This window comes from Haematobia irritans, chromosome 5, assembly GCF_050003625.1.
Source record: "Haematobia irritans isolate KBUSLIRL chromosome 5, ASM5000362v1, whole genome shotgun sequence".
Taxonomy (NCBI): Eukaryota; Metazoa; Arthropoda; class Insecta; order Diptera; family Muscidae; genus Haematobia; species Haematobia irritans.
The window spans coordinates 61891265-61913842 of NC_134401.1; the positions used below are offsets into that span (position 1 = coordinate 61891265).

The 22578-nt window shown below is 30.7% G+C and overlaps 1 protein-coding gene across 1 annotated transcript; it reads right to left on the reverse strand.

Annotated features, from left to right (window-relative positions):
* Positions 1 to 1305: 1305 nt before the first annotated feature.
* Positions 1306 to 6202, reverse strand: LOC142241064 (uncharacterized). The gene is made up of 4 exons (XM_075312804.1): positions 6043 to 6202; positions 4140 to 4496; positions 3913 to 4076; positions 1306 to 1648 (listed from the first exon to the last, which is right to left on the reverse strand). The coding sequence occupies exons 1-4, from the start codon at positions 6112 to 6114 to the stop codon at positions 1441 to 1443; spliced, it is 801 nt and encodes a 266-aa protein (XP_075168919.1). The 5' UTR covers positions 6115 to 6202; the 3' UTR covers positions 1306 to 1440.
* Positions 6203 to 22578: the final 16376 nt, after the last annotated feature.

The following is a 22578-nucleotide window of genomic DNA, read 5'->3' on the forward strand; positions in this document are numbered from 1 at the left end:
CACCATCAAACTATCGCAATCGTTATCTATTTCCACGATCTCCTTCACAAGCGAAAACAAATGTATGCATTGTAGCAATATGTCCTTTGGCGGTTGCCAAATTCTTTCGAATTTCCACAAAATCACCGAGCACTGCCATTTCGGTGTTCTTTTTTTCTGCTTTTTTGCACATATACTCTTACACGGTGTTTTTTTTTGGTAAAATCTGTCTCTAAACTTCTTTTTTGAATCGACAGTTTCTGATACTCGTTATTCACTCTCCTTTATTTACCCTTAAAATACGCTCTCGCACTACCACATACAAAAAATTGTATTTGTTCGGTCAGTCACTCGTTGCGTTTTCTTGAAGAGTTTTTCGTGTGAAACAATTTATTGTTGAAGTTCGATATATGTAAATTAATGATATCATTAAATTGCCCATCAAATAAGGAATACCAACCAGAAACACACGTATCTTTGAACAATCCAATCAATTCCATTAATAATTTCATTCATTAAATCAAAATTAGCAAGAGAGAGAGAGAGTAATTAAATATATCAACTAAATTTTGTTACAACTTACAGAAACTGGTTTCATACACACAAAAAAAAATTTTTCTGATTCAATCACCAAATTAATTGATCCAATTAATTTTTTAATTGAAATGTCTTCAATCACTTAAATGATAGTATCAATCACAGTTTTAATTGGGCATAGAAAAAATTCTTGATTAAAAAATTAATTGATTTTTCAGAAAAATTCAATTAATTTTTTAATTGATTCAATTAAAAATTTAATTGATGTTGATTGCAAAACTCAATTAATTTATTAATTAAAAAAGGTAACTATTTTTAATTACTTTCTGAATTGACTTAGAGTTTTTATTTGGATTAACAAATGATTGTTTGAAATACATTTTTAATTAAAAATTAAAAAGTTAATTGTATCAATTAATTTTTTAATTAAAAATTTTAAAATTTTCAATCATTGACTTAATTAACTTAATGTTTCTATCATGATTAAAAAGTTAATTGTATCAATTAATTTATTAATTGAAAAAAATTTCAACTTCAATTAACTTTTTAATTGGAAATATTTTGGTGATATTTTTTCTGTGTAGAGACAATAAGAATTTTTGATTTCTATTCAAATTAATTATTATACGAGCTTTATGGACATCTTATCATTGTTATCATATGATTTTTACATGTTTATTTCTTTCTCTATGCTCTCTCTCCCTCTCTCTTAGATAAGATTTTTTTTTAAATTGAGCCCCAAACACGTATTTTGTGTACCGGAACTTATGAAAACTTTTTTTGTATATATTTTAGTTTTTTTTTTATATATTTTAGTTTTTTATTGTATAAAAAATTAATTATTCCAATAAATATAATACGTAAATTGCTTTGTTACTTTTTTTGGTGTTTTGAACGTAGAAAACATTGATTTTTTTAACTAAATTATTTTAATGAAGCAACGCTTTCCTGTGTGTGGTCGGTTGAAGGCGGGTCCGATGAGGATACGCTTGAAGACTCCGATGATGATTCGATCATACAATCAGCTGGCATATCATTCTTGCATTTATTTTCTTGTGGGTGGTAGTATCCAGTTTTACACTTCATAAGGAGGGCTTCCATGACAGCATTAAAGCTTTCGCAATATATGTAGCTTTTTATAGAAAAAGATATTTGAAAGGTAATAAAAGCTTTATTTTAATTGGGATATGAACAAATATTTCTCATTGGGATTACGAAAATGTTAGTTAATAATATGAAATGTATCCGTGTGTAATTAAGAAATCGTATCAAAAAGTCTCATTGCAGTTATTGTAAATTGTTTCGTTGGTTTAATTTTAATAACAAATTTTTTAGTACTATCGGTGTAAAAGTTCAAGAAATAAATAATAAAATTTCCTGCTTTGAAGAAAATTATATATTTTTTAGGAATAATTACTTTCTGGAAATATGAGTTGAGAAATATGACAGTTTCAATCAATGCGCTCAATGTTTTCCATCCTTGATTTTACGAGGTTTTATAAAAATATAATCGTCGTCAGTATACACACAAAACTGTGAACCCATCATGAAAGAAAACTTAGGTTCATTTTACAGAATATTAAATAAAATACTTTACTATTTGCAGCATGATAAGTTTGAGGATTGATTGTAAGATGATTGTTTAAGAAAATTTCCTGTTCTGACACCGACTGCGGGTAATGTATTTTGAACTCTTTTTTAATAGAACTCCAAAAATGGACCGATATAATTATTCTTGTTCGGCATATGTATTTACACGGACGGTTTTCATATGTTTCGGTGTAAAAATTATATATCTGGATTTTTAGCACATTATTTTTAAGTGCAAGCATATAATGTTCATAAACTAGTATAAAATGTTTGCGACATTAAATCTTCTTTAATTGAAATTATGAAATTTTGCCCAGATATAGATGAATCTGGGCAAAATTTCACGGTGTTATAAAAATGATGAGATGACTGTAATCGCGCTTCCAATGATGATGGTTAGACTAGAACATGGGCTGAATTGATCATTTTATTGCCCACCATCGTAGTTTGATCGGACCTCTAAATAGACTTTTGTTCTATTTTAGTTTATTGACCTGACATTTAAAATATAGAATTGTTCTAGACTCCTACCCTAAGCATATTTTTTTAAAGCCCCAAATTATTAATTCCAGTTTCTTAACATTTGGTTGTTTTCAACAAACTTTTTTAAATATGTATTATTCATTACGAGTATTGCTTATCGACTACACAAAACCTACACATTAAGTTGTTGTAATTAAACTTGCAGTTTTACATATCTTTCGTTATCTATAGTTTGTATGGTAGCAAATGCTTTATTCCACGACTTCGTTTTTGTTGTTTGATTGAAGACTTTAATGGAATTTAAATTGTACAAGCTATAAAACATTGTAGAGCCATCACATTCAAGAGGATTCGTTGTGCAGTTCTTTTAAATATTTTGATTTTGTTGTAATCGTCACGATACGAGTAAAACATAGCATTTTTAGTGAATATAGAATATTTTGCTTTAGCAAAGACGAAACTTTGTATGCGACACGAAGTAACTATCAACAGAAAAACAAACACAATCGTCGATCAGTTGATTGGTAGAAGTCAGTGAATGCAGGTTGCAGTCTATAGGGCTTTGCCCAAATAAATTTGACAAACATTCTTTTCCTCTGTTGGTTAAGCTACTCTTGTAGTTTAGTCAACACAATGGTTTTAAAGCTGAGATCAAAACAACAAATATGATTGAAGTACAAACCAACAATAAAAAACAAAACACGAATGAAGTAAGAGAAAGCACGCTTAAAATAAACCCATCCAACTGCACTCAAATCGATGATTTGATGGTGGCAAAGGGAAAGAGAGATGTTTGTATGAATTTATTTCGGCATAAGCCAGCTATCATAAACCGTTTTCCGGAGGGTTCAAGTGTGGTTCACTTTGGGTTTTGTGAACTGCCTGAATTTATTCTGATAATTGGTTGATAGTTTTGGTGCAAGTAGAGGATGCTGATGAGGAATGTGGTAATTCCGAAATGAATGAAGCACGTTAATACACAAAAAATATTTCTCTCGAGCACCATTTGCTCTCATTTCAATCTCTTGCTGTGTTATGTTGATGTCTTTCATTTAAATCTCCATAGCCATCTTCATCTGTTTTCTCTATTCTCTTTCGCTCTATTTGACGTTTCAAAATCTAACATCTTAAGATATATGTCCCAACCACGTTATACTAGTTTATGTACATTATATGCCTGCACTTGAAAATAAAGTGTTAAAATTTGAGATCCAAACATATTATTTTTCCACCGAAACATAAGAAAAATTTTAAAATTCCAGAATATCGCCATATCTTAAATAACATCCGCACACATATTTGATATGAGTTGTTTGTACTTACGATTGGCATGTGTTATCTAAAGCATTGAGAATGTAAAAAGGATTTTCGCTGTGATTGGGAAGATCATTTTCGCACATTGTCTTGTATACAGCCGGATCAAATGGAGCTGCCGTTGTAGTTGTGGTTGTTGTTTCCTCATTGGCACATGTTGGTGTTACCCCATGCTATGTGAGTAGATTCCAAGTCAAAAAAATGTCGAGTAAAAGTAAAATATGTATACAACTTACGAACTCTGCGACACACTCAGGGACACATACTGTCCCTGCGGTGGCATAAATATCAGTACTGCATACGTAGTCCTTTTCACATGGACTGGAAATGGCGATTTTCCCATCAATACAACGCCCAAAATTGGTTCTACTTGTACAAGTGTAACGGTTACCGGCAGAACATTGACTGCAGCTACCAGAACACACAGAACTTGCAACTGTTTTCGGTACACAAATCTTTTCATCATCGGTGCAAACTTCTCCATCTTTACAAGTATATATGTTTGACTTTGAAGGAGTATTTCCATCCAGGCACAAATAGTAGGATGTTTCGTCAATGCAATAGGCATCGTTTGCCATACACTCTTGACATGTCTGTAGTTACAAAAGAGAATTAGTATGAATACGATCCGTGGTAACATTTTATAGGTAAGAGATGGTTGTGGTCAAAGACAATAAACTCTAGGAAGATAGGAGATTGGCTACTGAGGAGATCAAACCATTTACCGTGTTAGTTTCATACTCGAACCAAATGCGTATACGACAAGTATTGACATAGCATTAAAATGCAAATAAAAAGAAATTAAGTGCACGAAATAAATTTCCATAAAGGGGAAAATGTAATTTTTATGTTGTTGCCTAAAATGTAACATTGTTTCATTAAGAAAATTAAGTTTTTCATTTAAAAAAAAGGAAACGAAAAACAAATAAAAAATTACGAACATGTATGGAACTAACGTGGTAAATGCAACATTTGGTATGACGCAAGCCAATTTCCTATCTTCCTAGAGTTTATTGTCTTTGGTTGTGGTCTGTTGTTGTGGGCACAGTGAAACTGACAGGGAACTTATTTTTTACAGCCGAGAACCTTTGAAATTCTCAGAAATGTCACTGATGTAATAATAAATAAATTATTCTACAAACATAGTGTTTGTCCGCATTTTCAAGAATATTGTATAAGCAGTGCAATGTTCGAACAATGTACAACAAATTTTATGATGAACTTCAATTTAAAAATTCGAAATTATGAATAATCCCGGTGCAACCGTAGAATAGACACTAACACTCTTATAGCCTTTTTACACTACACATATCTAAAAAAAATTGGCAAAGATCTTAACATTTCTCCATACTTGATTTATTTTGTTTCTTGTTCGATCTTTTTCAGTTTAAATAAAATTCTTTATTTTGCCAAGCTTTAGATCTATTTGTTTTTATTATTTTTAATTCATCCGTCCTAATATTTTTGATGTCGTGCATCTCAAAATGTTTAACACATTTTAGGTGGTTTCACTAGAAAAGTGTCATCACTAATATACAGAACATTCAAGGACAGACATGCGGACGAAATTGAATATGTATCATGAGTAAAGATATATCTTTTAATGGTTTCAATAGGAGTGAAAAGGAATGTATTATTACAAGAACGTGGACAGCAAGCTACAAAGATGCTAAAACGTATAGATGAAAACGCCCAACAAACTACAAATTCTCATATTGAGCTTTTGGAAATATTGCGCATAAATAACTAATACCACTAAAATTTTAAAATTTCTTGTGTGTAATAGTAAATAAACAACAAAACATAACATTTTGCGCCAGTTTTTATATAAATAATTGGTTTTGCTTCTCAAATAGATGAATCGAAAAGTTTTCATTATTTTCGCTAATTTTATTTCATTTTTTTAAATTATTAAAGGGAAACAAATTTTGCTTTATAGCAGAAACGTCAAATTGAAAGATGTAAAATGTTAGATGTTGAACATATAAACGCCATTTTTTCGTATGTTCCATTTGTTCCCAATAAATTCAATTTAGTGTAAAAAGGCTATTTCCGTGGAAAACCTCATTCAATTTTTAATTCAATGGATTCAAATGTTAGCAAATAACAGATAACACCAAAGAAAATGAATACACATACCGAATTGACTGAATATACTCCCAACAATCCACAAGCAATAGCAGTTAATAACCAGCGAACTAGGATACTCATTTTTGCAGTCTCTGGTATCCTGGTATTATTCCAAATACGGAAATCGTTCTTAGCTGTAGCGATTACAATTTCTTAATACTGAATACACTAGTTTCTTCTCTGCTTTTATCCATTTTGATATGAAATTTGTGGACCTTATCAACTTCTAATAAAACACGATATGCATGCCGTATAGATATTGGATATGGGCATACAAATATGCTCACTTGTATTTACGATATCATTCGATCAATCGTTATACCCTATATACATATTTAGCTACTATTATTTGTGTCTACGAAAAGGCTAAGATACACGCAGAAAAAATATTTGTATCCCTTTCAAATGAAACAAATTAAATTCCCTCAACACGACCCAGAAACAGCATTTGTATGTTTTGACCAAAAAATATGTTCTTGGGATTCAATTTTTAACGCATTTTTATGTGCAAGCACGATTACCCAATCAGGCTGAAAAACACTAAAATAGAGGTGGTGAATTGGCTGAGAAGTGATGTTCCAATAAATATTGGCATTAATATATACTCAGACAGTCAACCTGCAATAAAACCCTTGGACTCTGTGTTCCTTAACTCGAAAACGGCCATCGACTGCCGCAAATCTCTCAACAAGATGGCTGAGCAGTACAATATTCACCTAATATGGGAGCCTGGAAGGCTAGGAACTACCTTACATATTCCAGGGGAACTAGAATCTGTTGGTATGCCTCTGGCTACCTGCAAGCTCTTAATGCGTAAGAAGGCTGTTATGATGGTAAATGTTCGATGGAAGAATTGCAAGGGTTGTAATGACACCAAGCAAATATGGCCCCATTTAAACTTAAACCGCACACTAGATATGCTAGGGTTCTCAAGACGTCAGATATCACTCCTGATATCTGCTATAACGGGTCGCTGCCTGATAGGCGATTTTGCAAAAACTATTGGTGCGAAGTATAATGACTACTGTATGAGCTGTCATGATGCGGTGGAAAACGAATCAATTAAAGACCTCTTGTGTGAGTGTCCTTCTTTTTGTGTAAGGTGTAAGCGAATTTTAGGGGCATATAGCTTTAGATTACTGGCGGACCTAGAAAACGTTAACTTAAGCAGTTTGTTAATGTTTTTGGGACAATCTGTTTGGTTAAACAGAAGGAAATAATCGAGAAGGTTCAGTGGTTAAAACTAGAAGTGCCCATATGTAATAGGTACTTTTAGTTAATGTGGTATCACAATGGACTGTATAGTCTAAGTGAGCATGAAACATAATCGGGCTGCCACTTTAACCTATCCTAACCCTAAGTTCAAGCATATAAAGTTCATAATCAAGTAAATGTTTTTTGGGAAATATATGTTAATTATTAACCCATTGACGGCTACGAATTAACCGCTCGCTAAAAGAAAGTTTTTCTTGCGGATTCATATTCAAAACACCTATTTACTTAGTTAAGGCCGGTACTTGTTCGGTTTTCGTTGAAAATCACTTCCCTGCCAGCATTTCAAAGATCCATTTCATCCACAAACTCGTAAGTAGAGGTGTGCACGTGAGTAATATTTTACTCACGCACGCTCACGACGGAGAAATCTTATTAACGCACGATATTTTTTAGTAGGACTCACGCACGCTCACGAAATGTCGTGACTCACGAATAAGTAATTTACCCATAGAACCTGACTCAAAATATGAGTATGATTAAAATCGAGAGCGTTATAAAACTTTTAACACTTAGGATGTCACTAAAATTATATATGAATTGAACTCGTAAGCATTTTATGTTTGTAAGCGGGATTATTTTCGTGAGCGTGTTTTTCCGAAGCGTTATAAAACTTTTAACACTTAGGATGTCACTAAAATTATATATGAATTGAACTCGTAAGCATTTTATGCTTGTAAGCGGGATTATTTTCGTGAGCGTGTTTTTCGAAATTCGTTACTCACGTGACTCACGCTCGACATTTGTTTGGTTAATCACGCTCACGCACACACACGCCGTTACCATCAGCGTGACTCACGCCAATTTCATGTCACGTGCACACCTCTACTCGTAAGTGACAATACAACAATCGTCAATTGTGATTCTTTTACATCTATCTTAAAATGCACTTTGTCTAACAGTTTGAAGGGGCTCCTTTTGGTTTCGTTCTAAATTTATCTAAAAAGACACCTAATAATTGCACTCATGCGATGCTTTTTTGTAGTAACTTGGCGTGGTATCACTTCTCAATAGTGACGGCACTTTTGCGACGAGTTTTAGATATCGTATACGATTGCTTTCGACGTGATGGGATGGTGATGAGGATTCTCAGTCAAATTCAAAAAATGTTGGCAGGGTTTATTTTCGCTAAAACTATTTTCTAAAACAATCAAAATTATAAATGATAACAAAAATATTTCTGTTAAATCTTCATCAAATGAATTGAGTTAAATTATCTTCTTTTAATAAAGTAACAACGGATATTTCAACTCGAAAACCGAATATTGTCTTTCTACGAGAAATTTCACGCGGCATTCATCTTCAAAAGGTAAACATATACACGGACGAAAAAGACTGTTTTTAATATGCTTGGGTGTAAAAATTATATGTTTGGAACTCAAAGCACGATATTTTTTGTTTATGAACATTATTTGCATATAATGTTCATAAACTAGTATATCACGTTTGGGTCATTATATTTTCGTAAATATAATGTGCCTGGATGCAAACACATATTAATTTAATAAAAAATTAATTTTAATTTATTTTAAAAAAGATATGCTCAGGGTGAAACATAATATTTTGCACAGTGCAAACAATTTTTTGTTAGAACACATTCTGAAAATATAAATGCTGGAGGGTGTACAAATGAGAAAAAAGTTGCATACGAATGCAGTACACAATTTTACTAAAAAATAAATTTGTTAATATTTTCCTAAAATGGGGAGAAATGAGTAAATTTTACTAAAATTGTTCCTGTGTTGAACTTCGCATATCGATAAAGGCATTTTAACAATTTTTAAATCCAAAATTTCCCCTTCAACATATGAAATTTTCTTAAACAGAAAAAATTGATTATTTTTAGTAAACTGCATCCAGTACTAAAAAACAAGTCAGTTGTAAAATACAACAAGCAAAATAAAATAATAATAATGATGAGTATCCATACATTCCACATGTTGTATTGGTCGACCACTTTTTTACCCTAGACGTTGAATGGGACTCATATGTCCTATCATATCGCAAAGAAAAAAACGTTTGGAAAACGTGTACCGAAAACGTTTTTATTTTGTTAAAATTTTTTTTTAAGTCCTTCGAAAATTTTAAACTTTTGTCACCAAAAAAATTCGTTTGTTACAAAATTTTTATTTTTTTAACAAAAAAAAATTATTTGTGAACCAACAACACAGTCCATTTCGTTTATATCAAGTACTGTTCTTTTCTGACTTTAAGTCTTTAATAAGACATATTTTACAGTTTCATAATAAAAAATTAATAACAGCTACGTAGCCGAGTGGATAGAGTGTTGGCTTACAAATTGCATGGTCCGTGGTTCGATTCCCCGTCCAGGCGAAAGGTAAAATTTGAAAAATTTATAAAATCGAATAATTTCTTTTTCATTGTTTGTATTACAGAAAAATGTGCTAAGAACTAAAAAACCTCGTGGAAGTGAGGGAAAATGTAATTAGCCAGAAAAAATTGTTTTTTAGTTAGTCTTTATGAAATGTTTTTACATCCTGAAAAAAAAATAAACATTTATCACAAAAAGTATATACTTTTCTTCCAAATAAACTTCCTTACAGCGAAAAGCAAATGAGAAATGATCTTTGTTTGTCTAAAATGTCGTTTGGGAGTAAATATTCGTGTACCTTACTAGAAAAAGTATAACATATACCCGAATCAATGCATTTAAACGATTATTATTAGAGAAGGCATTGTTGCACGTTATACTTAAAAACAGACACCTCAGACAAATAAATAAATAAAAATAATTAGAAAAACATAATTAATGCAAAAAACCACACTTGAACCTTGCGAAAAAAGGTCTATGATAGGTTTATGAAAGCCAGCTATCATAAATCTTTTTTCGGAAGGTTCAAGTGTGGTTCACTTTGGGTTTAGTGAACTGTCCGAATTTATTCTGATAATTGGTTGTTAGTTTTGCTGTAAGTAGACGATGCTGATGAGGAATTTGGTAATTCCGAAACGTGCGTCCATCCAATCATCTTGCAGTCTATAGGGCTTTGCCCAAATAAATTTGACAAATATTCTTTTCCTCTGTTGCTTAAGCTACTCTTGTAGTTTAGTCAACACAATGGTTTTTAAGCTGAGATCAAAACAACAAATATGATTGAAGTACAAATCAACAATAACAAAACAAAACGAAAATCATTGACGTACACCTAAAGATTTCTAAAATCAAGTTTTAAATTCCTGTTTTTAGCCTGAACACCCAGAAAAAAGGGGCTCTAATGCCAACTGAACTTTATATAGTGCACAATTTTACTAAAAAATAAAATAGTTCATATTTTCCTAAAATGGGAGAAGTTTGCTTAAATTGAGTTCATAAATCTCTCAAATGAGTAAATTTTACTAAAATTGTACCTTTCTCAAACTTCATACAGCGCTAAAGACATTTTAACAATTTTTAAATCCCATTATTTTTAAAAAATTTTCTTCAATTTGACAAAAAATATTATCTTATGTGTAACATGTTGCAATTAGAAAACTATTTTAGTTAAAATTTTGTAAAAAAAACCTACCTTTTCTTCCACGGTGGGTTCACTTTTTTTTGGGGTGAATTCGTACTTAAAATTTTAAGTACGCAAATACTAAGTTATACTCATTTTAAGTACACAATTTTTTTATACGGTGACGAATTTTTCGTCAAAAATGATGAATTTTCCCTCATGGCGATGAATTGTAATTCATCGCTGTGACGAACATATTGGCATCCCATAGACCACTATATTAAGTCCAGGTGATGAAAGTATTTCATCTATGCGATTATATTTTTCGTATCTGTGATTATTCTCTTTCGTCCATGCGATGATGAAATTCTTCAAAAGTACGATTCTCCTTCGTCATCGCTACAAACGCGATCGTCACAGCAATGAATGCGTTTACTAAATTTGACGTAATTCATTCATCAATATGATTTAATCGATTCATCAATATGGTGTAAACCGTTCACAAATTTGATGTAATATATTAATCAATATAAGTCAATTTTCTGGTAAGGGGGGGGGGTATGTTCCTACATAGACAAATTTATATTAATGAATGGAATGGAATGAATTTATATTAATCAATTCGTTTACTTTGCGAACATTTCCGTCCTTATCACAAATTTGACTTATATTGGTGAATAGATTACATCAAATTTATAAATGGATTATCAGAAATATTTTCTACGACACTTTTAATAAACAACCATATTGTTTTTGATTTAATTAAATTTAAATTTCATTAGTTGGAATAAAGTACAACTAACGAAATAAATACGTATATAAAATTTATCATACACATCTTCAAAAGCTGTTGATTTTGATAAATTAAATATACACACACATTATGTTTCCTTAACAGTGTTTAGACCACCAATAGCAAGGATAAACAGTTTTATGGGTTCAGCCTGTGGAGTAAAAAATTTATAAAGAAGAATTTAAAAATTGATATTTTGAATTATTGTAATATATTCGATCCTATTAGAATTTTGAACAAAATTTAACTTACCTTTTTTGTGCCTAAATGTTCCTTTTCCTTTTGAATTTTTGTTCATTCAATTCGTCTTTCTCCTTTAATTTCAGTTTAATAGCCGACAGTCTATGTGTTTAAGCTAATGATAACATTTTAAAAGCTTAAAAAATTTATTGCATATATAAAACTTCATGTCGTTTTGTTTTTACTCACTTTTTTGTTTTTCTTTGCACTTTCACAACTGTAATCAATTAACTCTTTATTTTCGACATGCGCGACCACCTTTACACTTTGAACTAAACTCATCAACTAAGAACCATTTGAGATATTCGTACCGCACAGAAAAAACAACATTTCTACCACACAACTACGTATGGATGTATTATTGCATTAGTATTTGAATACATATCAACGGAGTAGATGAAAATTGTCGTCTACTTGATTACTTTTTTCGTCAATTTGACGACTTTAATTGTTCTCATACATCTTGGAAGCTAATTTAAAAACAACCATGTGAACAAATGCGCATTTGGCTGTGTGTGTTTTTAGGTAGAGAAATAAATACACATTACAGAACGTATAAATTTAATCATCGCATTGAACACTGTTTTGTCACATTGACGATTGATTCGACGTTTAGGCGTTTCACTTTAGTACTAATGGAAAATGTAAATTACAATCATTCATACACTATATATACCTATATCGTTTTATGTTTTATTTAGAATTGAGATTCTTTCGACACATATTTCAAAGAAAAGTGTGATTCATCAATTTGAAGATTCTTTCATCGCATTGATGAAAACTAGCATCCTTGATACATCATGGAAATAAAACACTTAAAACTTTTGTCCAACTTATATTAAAATGTGGAATTCATATAATGGGACTTCATATAAACGAAATAAATTGAAATCAAATGTTAATTTTGGTTAACTTTCCCTGAATCGGGAAGAAAATAATTTCGTCTCGTAGACGAAACTAAATCGTTAATGTGACGAACAAGGAAAAGAACAAAAATTGATGATTGATTTCGTCACCGAAATGCTCACATGGACGAAACTTTACATAGCATAGACGAAAACGCATTGATGAAATTGAATTGTCAATGTAACGAACGTTTTTTCTTTCGGTGTGGAGAAAGTTTATTTTACTTTAATATTTTTTTGCGTACGTTAGTTAAATGAACTAAAAAACGGGAAAAAATTATACACAAATGAAGTAAAAAGTTTTACTAAACTTGTATTTCTCACATTTTACTTGAAATGCGTCCATCATGAACTTCGTATGTCACTAAAGACATTCTTGCAATTTTGAACTCCAACTTTTTCTTTCAAACTAAATTTTCTTTAACAAGTGAAAAAATTAATTATGTCTACCCGTGTAAAAATTGGAGGATCCAATCCTATCTAATAATATCAAATTGGGTCTAATTGGATCTGTTCAGATATTGGTTCAGACATAATTAGATATGCACAGATATGCTATATATGGTGCTAGTTCTGGTTAGTTATAATTGCAGATCTCATCATATATAGTATAATATCTAATTATATCTGGCATATCTAATAATATATGCTTGGATAGGACCATATATAGCACTATATCTAATAAGATATGGTAGATATAACATCATATCTGACTATATATGGGGTTAAATACGGTCCAAAATATAAAAAAAAATCATGAACAAGTTAAAAAGATTTTTGAAATACACGTCTAAACCTCAATGCCATTATGTCAAATGTCAACGCCGTCAGGGGCATCACTTCGAAACAAATTTAACGCCAGACTAGCTGAGAAAATTAAGAAATTTAATATAATTGTTTTAAATGTGTTCCTTTGATAAAGTGTATATCGTTTCCTTTATTGCGGAGATTATGTAGGTAAGTAGATTGTATTTGTTATTTCCTTAGTAGTCATTTTCATATTGTTTTACTATTTTCTAGATTTGGAAAAAAAGGAAACCTCAGTGGTGTACTGGTTAACATGCCCGCCTTGCATTCAAAAGGTCACGGGTTCAATCCCAGTTCCGACCAACACCAAAAATTATTTCGGCGGTGGATTATCTCCTCGCAGTAATGTTGGTGACATTTCTGCTTCAAAGATTCTCTAAGTTGTTTTAGCGCAACGTGAAATGCCGATAGGACTCGATTATAGCAAGGAGGTCCCATGTTATTGAGCTAATTATTGAATCGAGCAGCAGTCAGTGATAAGTGAGATGTTGATCACTGTGATGTCATGATGGTCTGAATAGTATGTATGAGCCTAAAATAACAGCCTATCGCTATACCTAACCTAATCCCGAATACACTTTAAATGTGAGTATTAAAACCAACATAAAATTATATGGCAATTTTTATTGCAACTTAAAGAAGAATGATCCAAAACAATACTAATACTTGCTTACATAGTTCAATATATTCCCATATTTGTTTATTCCTATATTTGTTTAATAATTGTTTTTTTACCTAATTTCATTGCAGATTGCCTTAACGCTGTAATACTTTAGTCGCGTGTCTAAGTCCAAAGCAGAAGAAACAAACGAAAAAACCCTTGGACAACACTCTAACTCAACTGTCAATACTCTTAAATAGCTTTGATGGATCAATTTAAATTAAACATTTTTATTATGCACATACTTTTTGTCTGTATTATTAAATAAAACAATTGATCTCATTTTATATACAAATTATGGGCTTTTATGTGTTGAGAGTTCTCGAAAGATACAATTGTATCAAATAATATACAATTATATCAAATTAGATCTGATTAGATGTGTCTCATTTTTGAGATCTGATCAGATCCAATTTCATAGTATTTAGATCTGACCAGATATAACCATTTTTCGGATCTGCTCAGATCTGACCATATCTTGGCTCAGATCTAACCATATCAAATCAGATCCCCCAATTTTTACACGGGTAATAAATTTTCTTGAAATTTTCGAAAAATATTTACTTATTTTTGTGATATCGGCGTGATGTAATACTGTTCAGTGAAAATTTTCTAAAAGTATTAAACATTTTCTAAAATTAACTAAAGATTTTCTTCGTGGTGGGGTTTTCAGTGTATTTGCGTGTTCATTTCATGGCAAAATCATTCAATCAATGTACTCCCGCGGCCTTGATTTTATAGCATTTCGTCCGGCGCGCCTTCGGGTTGTAAATTCAAAATTAAAGTCGGATTCTTTCTTAAAATATAATAAACAAATTTATGGACGCAAAATACACCATGTTGTAGAAGAACGGGAATCATAAACATAGTTATACTGGTTGTGTACGTAATCTAACACCGCACTTGTTGTGTGCGGTATTAGATATAATAAATAAAGATGTTAGTCATATTTTCCGTCTGACCGAACATATGATCACACACTCAAAACAAAGTGAACTCTCTATTTCACTAAAGCCAATTTAATTTTATTTTAGTTCATGGAATTTTTATGTTTCGAGAAAATTTCCTTTACTCTAAAAGTAGTTTGCGTACGTTAGTTAAATAAACTAAAAAACGGGAAAAAATTATACACAAATTAAGCAAAAAGATTTACAAAATTTGTACTTCTCACAAAATAGCTCATTATTTCTTTAAAGTTGTAAATTTTATCAAAAATGCGTCCATCATTAACTTAGTATGTCACTAAAGACATTTTTGCATTTTTGAACTCCAATTTTTTCCTTTAAAGGTGAGTATTAAGTTCGAGTTTAGCCGCTAAAAACGATATTTTTTCACGATTACTTTTCTTTAATAATCCATTTTAAGGAATACAAACTTCGTGAAAATTTGCTTTGGGCTTTTCCCCATCAAGTTATAATAAAATTTGCAACAAATATGTATAATTTCATGCATTTTTCTTACTGATTTAGTTTTCACTTTAGCGATTTTAGCGGCTAAACTCGAACTTAATACTCACCTTAAACTACAAAATTTTCTCTAACAAGTGAAAAAAATTAATTAATTAAATGTATTAATTAATTAAGTATAATAAATTTTCTTGAATTTGTCGAAAAATATTTATTTATTTTTGTGATATCGGCGTGATGCTAGCGACTGTAATACTGTTTAGTTAACATTTTCTAAAAATATTCAAAATTTTCTAAAATTAAAAAAAAAATATATTCCTGGTGGCTTCACTGTTTTTTCAGAGCATCTGCTACTTACACGCAAAGAAATGTCGTGCTTGAAAATCTTCAAATTTAGATAGGCTAATGCCCTGGGCCGAGCACAATGTGGGTAAACAAATATGGGAAACATAATTTTGAACAAAATTTAACTCACCTTTTTTGTGCATAAATGTTCCATTTCCTTTTGAATTTTGATTCATTCAATTCGTCTTTCTCCTCTAATTTCAGTTTAATCGTCGACTGTCTATGTCAGAGCTTCCCAAAAGGGGGGCGCGCCCCCCTAGTGTGGGGCACCACGAGGTTCCAAGGGGGGCAGCGTCATTTTTGGTTGATCAGGTTTTGTATCATTAAATTTGTTAAAACAACACTAATTGTTAAGTTCAACAAAACATAAATAATATACTACAAAAGAGCATACCGTTCGAACATTTCATATGTTCATTTATAACCACAGTGAGAAAAGAATAGAAGTTACATGCAATTCTATAATTTGTTGTAGGTTTCCCATTATTAGTCGTTCACTTTATTTGCAACGGCTACATTTCTTGCTAAAATATCAGAACCCCCAGCAAAAGAAGCGTCGCCAAAAAAGTAGTGAAAATGTTCTTTTTGGATCCGGAAGTGGTGCAAAATTAGCGCAGAAGCGATGATTTTAACATGGGTTTGTCATAGGACGGATGTCCACCATTTCAACAGCCGTTGCACTGACTTGCATCACTTCTTAAGGTGTGATGCGAATCCAGTGATTTGGATGTGAATTAAGAAATTGTGTGATATTTTGACGAATAAATAATCTGTTTAATCTGTTTTTAACCCATTTGAAATAATAAAACTTTAAATTTCCCATTAAAAATGTGAAAAAGGCGAGTTATAAAAAATTGACTCAAATGAACTTCCTGTGCGAAGCAAATTGGGTGGGAAGCTCTGGTCTATGTGTTTAAGCAAATGATAACATTTTAAATGCTTAAAATACTCGTCATTTTGCACTGTTAGAAAAATATGTTCCGATATAAACAAAATGTGTTTCGGACTCAATTTTTAAACACAATATATTTAAGTGCAAACATGTAATGTTCCTAAACTAACACCAATTGTTTGGGACACATATGTTAGAATATATTATGTTTGGGGCATGAATGTTTTACAAAAATAATGTGTGTCAATGTAAACATATATACATTTACAAATTTCGAGTAAACATATATATGTTGTGATATTTTATTCAGAGAGCGACAGAGAGAGAGAGAGTATAGAGAAAGAAATAGAGATGGAAACCGTGAGGGTTGACGAAAGATATCAACATAACACAGCGAGAGAATGAAAAGAGAGCAATTTCTGTGAAACCGCTTGTATGTTGTTTCGGAAAACTGTTTTATGATAAGACCAAAAATTGGATATGCTTAAGTCTAAATATTATTTAATTTGAATATTAGAATGAGGATTCGGAGTAAAGAGAATAGACATTCGGAACCAAGAGAATAGACATTTGAAAAAAAAACAGCATGTATTTTCGCCTTGAGAGCAGCATTTTATGTATGTGTGGACATGTGTTATGGGCACAATTTTTTTCTTGGTTCGTTAAAAGAAATCGGAACGTATGCTTACCACTGCTCTACTGGCCAACAAATGTATGTTTCTGTTAAATAATGTTATATTTGCATGGGCTCGTGGGCGCTGCAAACTATGCTAAAATTTAAAAAAAATATATAAAATTGAATAACATTATTTGTATTACAGAAATGGTGCCAAGAACTAAAAATTTCGTGGAAGTGAAAATTATGTGAGGGAATGAGAACAATCTTCTTGGGGAGAAAATTCTTCCAAGCATATAATATTTTTGGGCTCAAAATGCTTCCAAACATATAATATGTTCACATAAAACAAACATAATAATGTTTCGGAAATGTCCAATAATATATGTGCTTCCAGCAAAATAGGGTTGGAACATATGTTAGAGAAGCGATTTTTTTGGGGGTGCACCCAGAAAAAAGTGACCCCTTCTTTAAGTTAAAATGAGCTAATAATTGTGAAGAGAAATGAACTTCGTATAGCGCCAAAGACATTTTTTATTATTTTGAACGATGTGATTTTCGTTGAAATTAGGTAGAATGCATTTCATATATTAGTTAACATTTTCCTATATTTATGTACCACTTTACTACAGAATGAAAAAATTTAACTGAATTGAATTCATATAATTCATTGGGACAAATCTTAGATATTTGTGGCAAACCTTTTTACTTCAAATTTAGAACTGCTTACCTTCGTTTTTAAATACAATTTTATGTATTTATATAGGCATTTTTTCTTCAATAAAATACACGTTTTATTAATATATTAAATATATTTATTAAGAATCAACAGCATCGACTGGCCTTGAAATATTAGTTTATTATTCCACTATTTCCAATTTCCATGTAATGTCACCAACTGTAAAACGCAGTTTTCCTTCTTCTTGTACCTTTCACTTTTAATAAGTTGATGCGTAACGAGTTTGTCCTCCTTTTACAATTTCAATATCTACAAATAAAAAAAATCATAAACCAACTTTTTCACAAAAGGTTAGCGTCGCTGAATGTTACCTGTTAATTGAAGATTCCAAAATGAAGACGAATGAAGGGGTTGTTATTCTGTTTTCTTTCTTTATACACCATCACGAACATAATATTTTCTAACTAATTTAAAATAACAAATATTTTATATATTTTATTTGTTATTTATTATATTATTTTACTATATTATTTTTTAACAGTCCCTCCGTATACCATAACAACTCGATTCAAACTAAAAAACAACCCACGCGCAAACATATCGATGACTGGTATCGATTACAGGTAGACAAAAGAGATATAGGAAAATGTCCTATATTCTAACAAGTATGTTTCCTTAAGTTCTGAAAGGATTGAATACTTCTTAGTACGAATAAACTACAATATTTTTCTATGCCAAGTGTTATTCGTATGTATGATAAGCTTTCTATAATAAAGGAAGCCAAAATTATCATTTTGTAGGAAATTTTACTAAATTTGAGGACACTTGGTATATATGAAAAGAAAAACAAAAGAGTGTGTAAATATGCAATCAATTTTTTAACCACACACCAAGAAAAAAGTGCCTTCGGAACTAAAGGAAAAAATGTTCATCAAATTAGTTTAGCAATTTTATTTCCATTATATATATATATATATATATATATATATATATATATATATATATATATATATATATATATATATATATATATATATATATATATATATATATATATATATATATATATATATATATATATATATATATATATATATATATATATATATATATATATATATATATATATATATACAAGCGGTTTCACAGAAATTGCTCTCTTTTCATTCTCTCGCTGTGTTATGTTGATACCTTTCGTCAACCCTCACGGTTTCCATCTCTATTTCTTTCTCTATACTCTCTCTCTCTCTCTCTGTCGCTCTCTGAATAAAATATCACAACATATATATGTTTACTCGAAATTTGTAAATGTATATATGTTTACATTGACACACATTATTTTTGTAAAACTTTCATGTCCCAAACATAATATATTCTAACATATTAACATATGTGTCCCAAACAATTGGTGTTAGTTTAGGAACATTACATGTTTGCACTTAAATATATTGTGTTTAAAAATTGTGTCCGAAACACATTTTGTTTATATCGGAACATATGAAAAACATATTTTTCTAACAGTGCAAAATGACGAGTATTTTAAGCATTTAAAATGTTATCATTTGCTTAAACACATAGACCAGAGCTTCCCACCCAATTTGCTTCGCACAGGAAGTTCATTTGAGTCAATTTTTTATAACTCGCCTTTTTCACATTTTTAATGGGAAATTTAAAGTTTTATTATTTCAAATGGGTTAAAAACAGATTAAACAGATTATTTATTCGTCAAAATATCACACAATTTCTTAATTCACATCCAAATCACTGGATTCGCATCACACTTTAAGAAGTGATGCAAGTCAGTGCAACGGCTGTAGAAATGGTGGACATCCGTCCTATGACAAACCCATGTTAAAATCATCGCTTCTGCGCTAATTTTGAACCACTTCCGGATCCAAAAAGAACATTTTCACTACTTTTTTGGCGACGCTTCTTTTGCTGGGGGTTCTGATATTTTAGCAAGAAATGTAGCCGTTGCAAATAAAGTGAACGACTAATAATGGGAAACCTAAAACAAATTATAGAATTGCATGTAACTTCTATTCTTTTCTCACTGTGGTTATAAATGAACATATGAAATGTTCGAACGGTATGCTCTTTTGTAGTATATTATTTATGTTTTGTTGAACTTAACAATTAGTGTTGTTTTAACAAAGTTAATGATACAAAACCTGATCAAAATTTGAGGACACTTGGTATATATGAAAAGAAAAACAAAAGAGTGTGTAAATATGCAATAAATTTTTTAACCACACACCAAGAAAAAAAAATATATATATATATATATATATATATATATATATATATATATATATATATATATATATATATATATATATATATATATATATATATATATATATATATATATATATATATATATATATATATATATATATATATATATATATATATATATATATATATATATATATATATATATATATATATATATATATATATATATATAAGATATGGGATCGAATATCTTCAAATATTTTTGTATATTTTTTATTTGTCATTTTTGCTTCTTTGCATTCTTTGCCACACGCGCGACCCGAATTGTGGAATTGAAAAACAAAAGATTCATATTACACTATTCTGCAGACACTAAGTCAGCAGTGGAAAATATTAATTTAACATATTTAGATTTGTCAGCAGTTATGCTTGCTTTTTAAAAAAAGATAGCTTTAAGTTATACTAGGCAGTTGCAAGTTGCCAATGGGCAGTGACACTAGTTGTAAGTTGCCAATGGGCAGAGACAGTAGTTGTGAGAAAAATAAAATGAAAATAAAGAATATATTTTTTTAACGAAAAAGAAACCAAATGTATTAACTGGGGGCTCGTCCGGGATGTCCCATCGAAAAGTTATGTCCTGAAAAGAAAAAGTAAGGACTTCGGTGGTGCTTCAAAGCTCCAAAGTGACAAAAAAGTATCCTTGAAAAAAAGGAGAAAAAATTAAAAGTATTCTCAATAAGAGAAGAAAAAAACTATATGACTGTGCAGTGAATTATTTGCTACAAAGTGACAAAAAAGTATCCTTGAAAACAAGAGGAGAAAAAATTAAAAGTATTCTCAATAAGAGAAGAAAACAACTATATGACTGTGCAGTGAATTATTTGCTACAAGGTGATAAAAAAGTATCCTTAAAAAAAAAGGAGAAAAAATTAAAAGTATTCTCAATAAGAGAAGAAAAAAACTAAGACAATGTTTACGAATGACTGTGCCGTCAATCATTAACAAATAAAACAAAAAATCTCACGAAGAAATTAAACATTGAAAACTAAAATCTAAAATTGCAAGAGAAAAACCAACTAAATGCTACAAGAGAAGAAACAACAACCAAGACGACAAAATTATCATCATCAGAAACAGCAACCAAGACGACATCATTATCAACAACAGCAAATAAGACGACATCATCATCATTACCAGCAACAGCAACCACCTACAACTACAGCTAAGAATATTGTCATTTATATTAATATTATTTAGACTTTTAAAAATCTTTTATATACTATATAAAAATACAGATTTTGTTTGAAATTATTGAAAGATTTGAATATTAAACTATTGAACAAATATAGATTTTATTAAACCATATAATCTTTGAATGTCTTGAATGTGTGTGAAATTGTGTTACTGTGTTGATATAAAGGAAAAATAACTACAAAATATTAAATAATTGTTAAGCCATACTTTCGATAGAATATATTTGTGTTGAATTGCCTATAATACTTTCTGTTGATAAAATTACTGCGTATTAAAAAAAAAGATTGATTTGTTGTAACTAATACTGGAAAATTGTCAAAACTGGATTCAGAAATTAATAATTTGTCACAGTTGTTCAGTTCACTAAGCACCAACACCATGTCTACAACAGAGGAAGTAAAAGCTTTAATCATAGCACAGACAAGTCCGTTGTTGACCAAAATAGAGGAGTTAACTAGGAGCTTAGGGCGATTAACCTCTTCTGATGCGGTTACAGAATTTGAGAAAGAAGTCATTCAAATAGGCGTTCGATGTGACGAACCGCTAGACGTAGTTAAATCTATGCCGACGTTTGACGGCAAAAATTCGTATGTCAGCTGGCGTGAAGCTGCAACCCATACCATGAACTTGTATACCAGAGGTAGTATACAAGTTCATTCTGCGTAATAAAATTATAGACGAAGCTAATGACACATTAACTAACCATGGAACTGTTCTAAATTTTGACGCTATTATCAGTCGTTTAGATTTTGCGTATGCGGACAAAAGACCGCTACATCTTATCGAACAGGAACTCAGTGTAATGAGGCAGGGACCACAGTCAATAATGACCTATTATAATGAGGTAAATAAAAAACTAACCGATCTAATTAATAAAACAATAATGACACATGGAAATAATTCGAACCTGTCCAAGGAATTAAACAACCGCAATAGACACCCAGAAAAAAGTGCCTTCGAAACTAAAGGAAAAAATTTTCATCAA

Coding starts and splice junctions, on each gene's coding strand:
- LOC142241064 (XM_075312804.1), bottom strand. CDS start 6,114: ATGAGTATCCTAGTTCGCTGGTTATTAACTGCTATTGCTTGTGGATTG. Junction 4,497..6,042: donor GAGTATATTCAGTCAATTCG/GTATGTGTATTC, acceptor TTGTAACTACAG/ACATGTCAAGAGTGTATGGC. Junction 1,649..3,912: donor TTAGATAACACATGCCAATC/GTAAGTACAAAC, acceptor TTCTATAAAAAG/CTACATATATTGCGAAAGCT.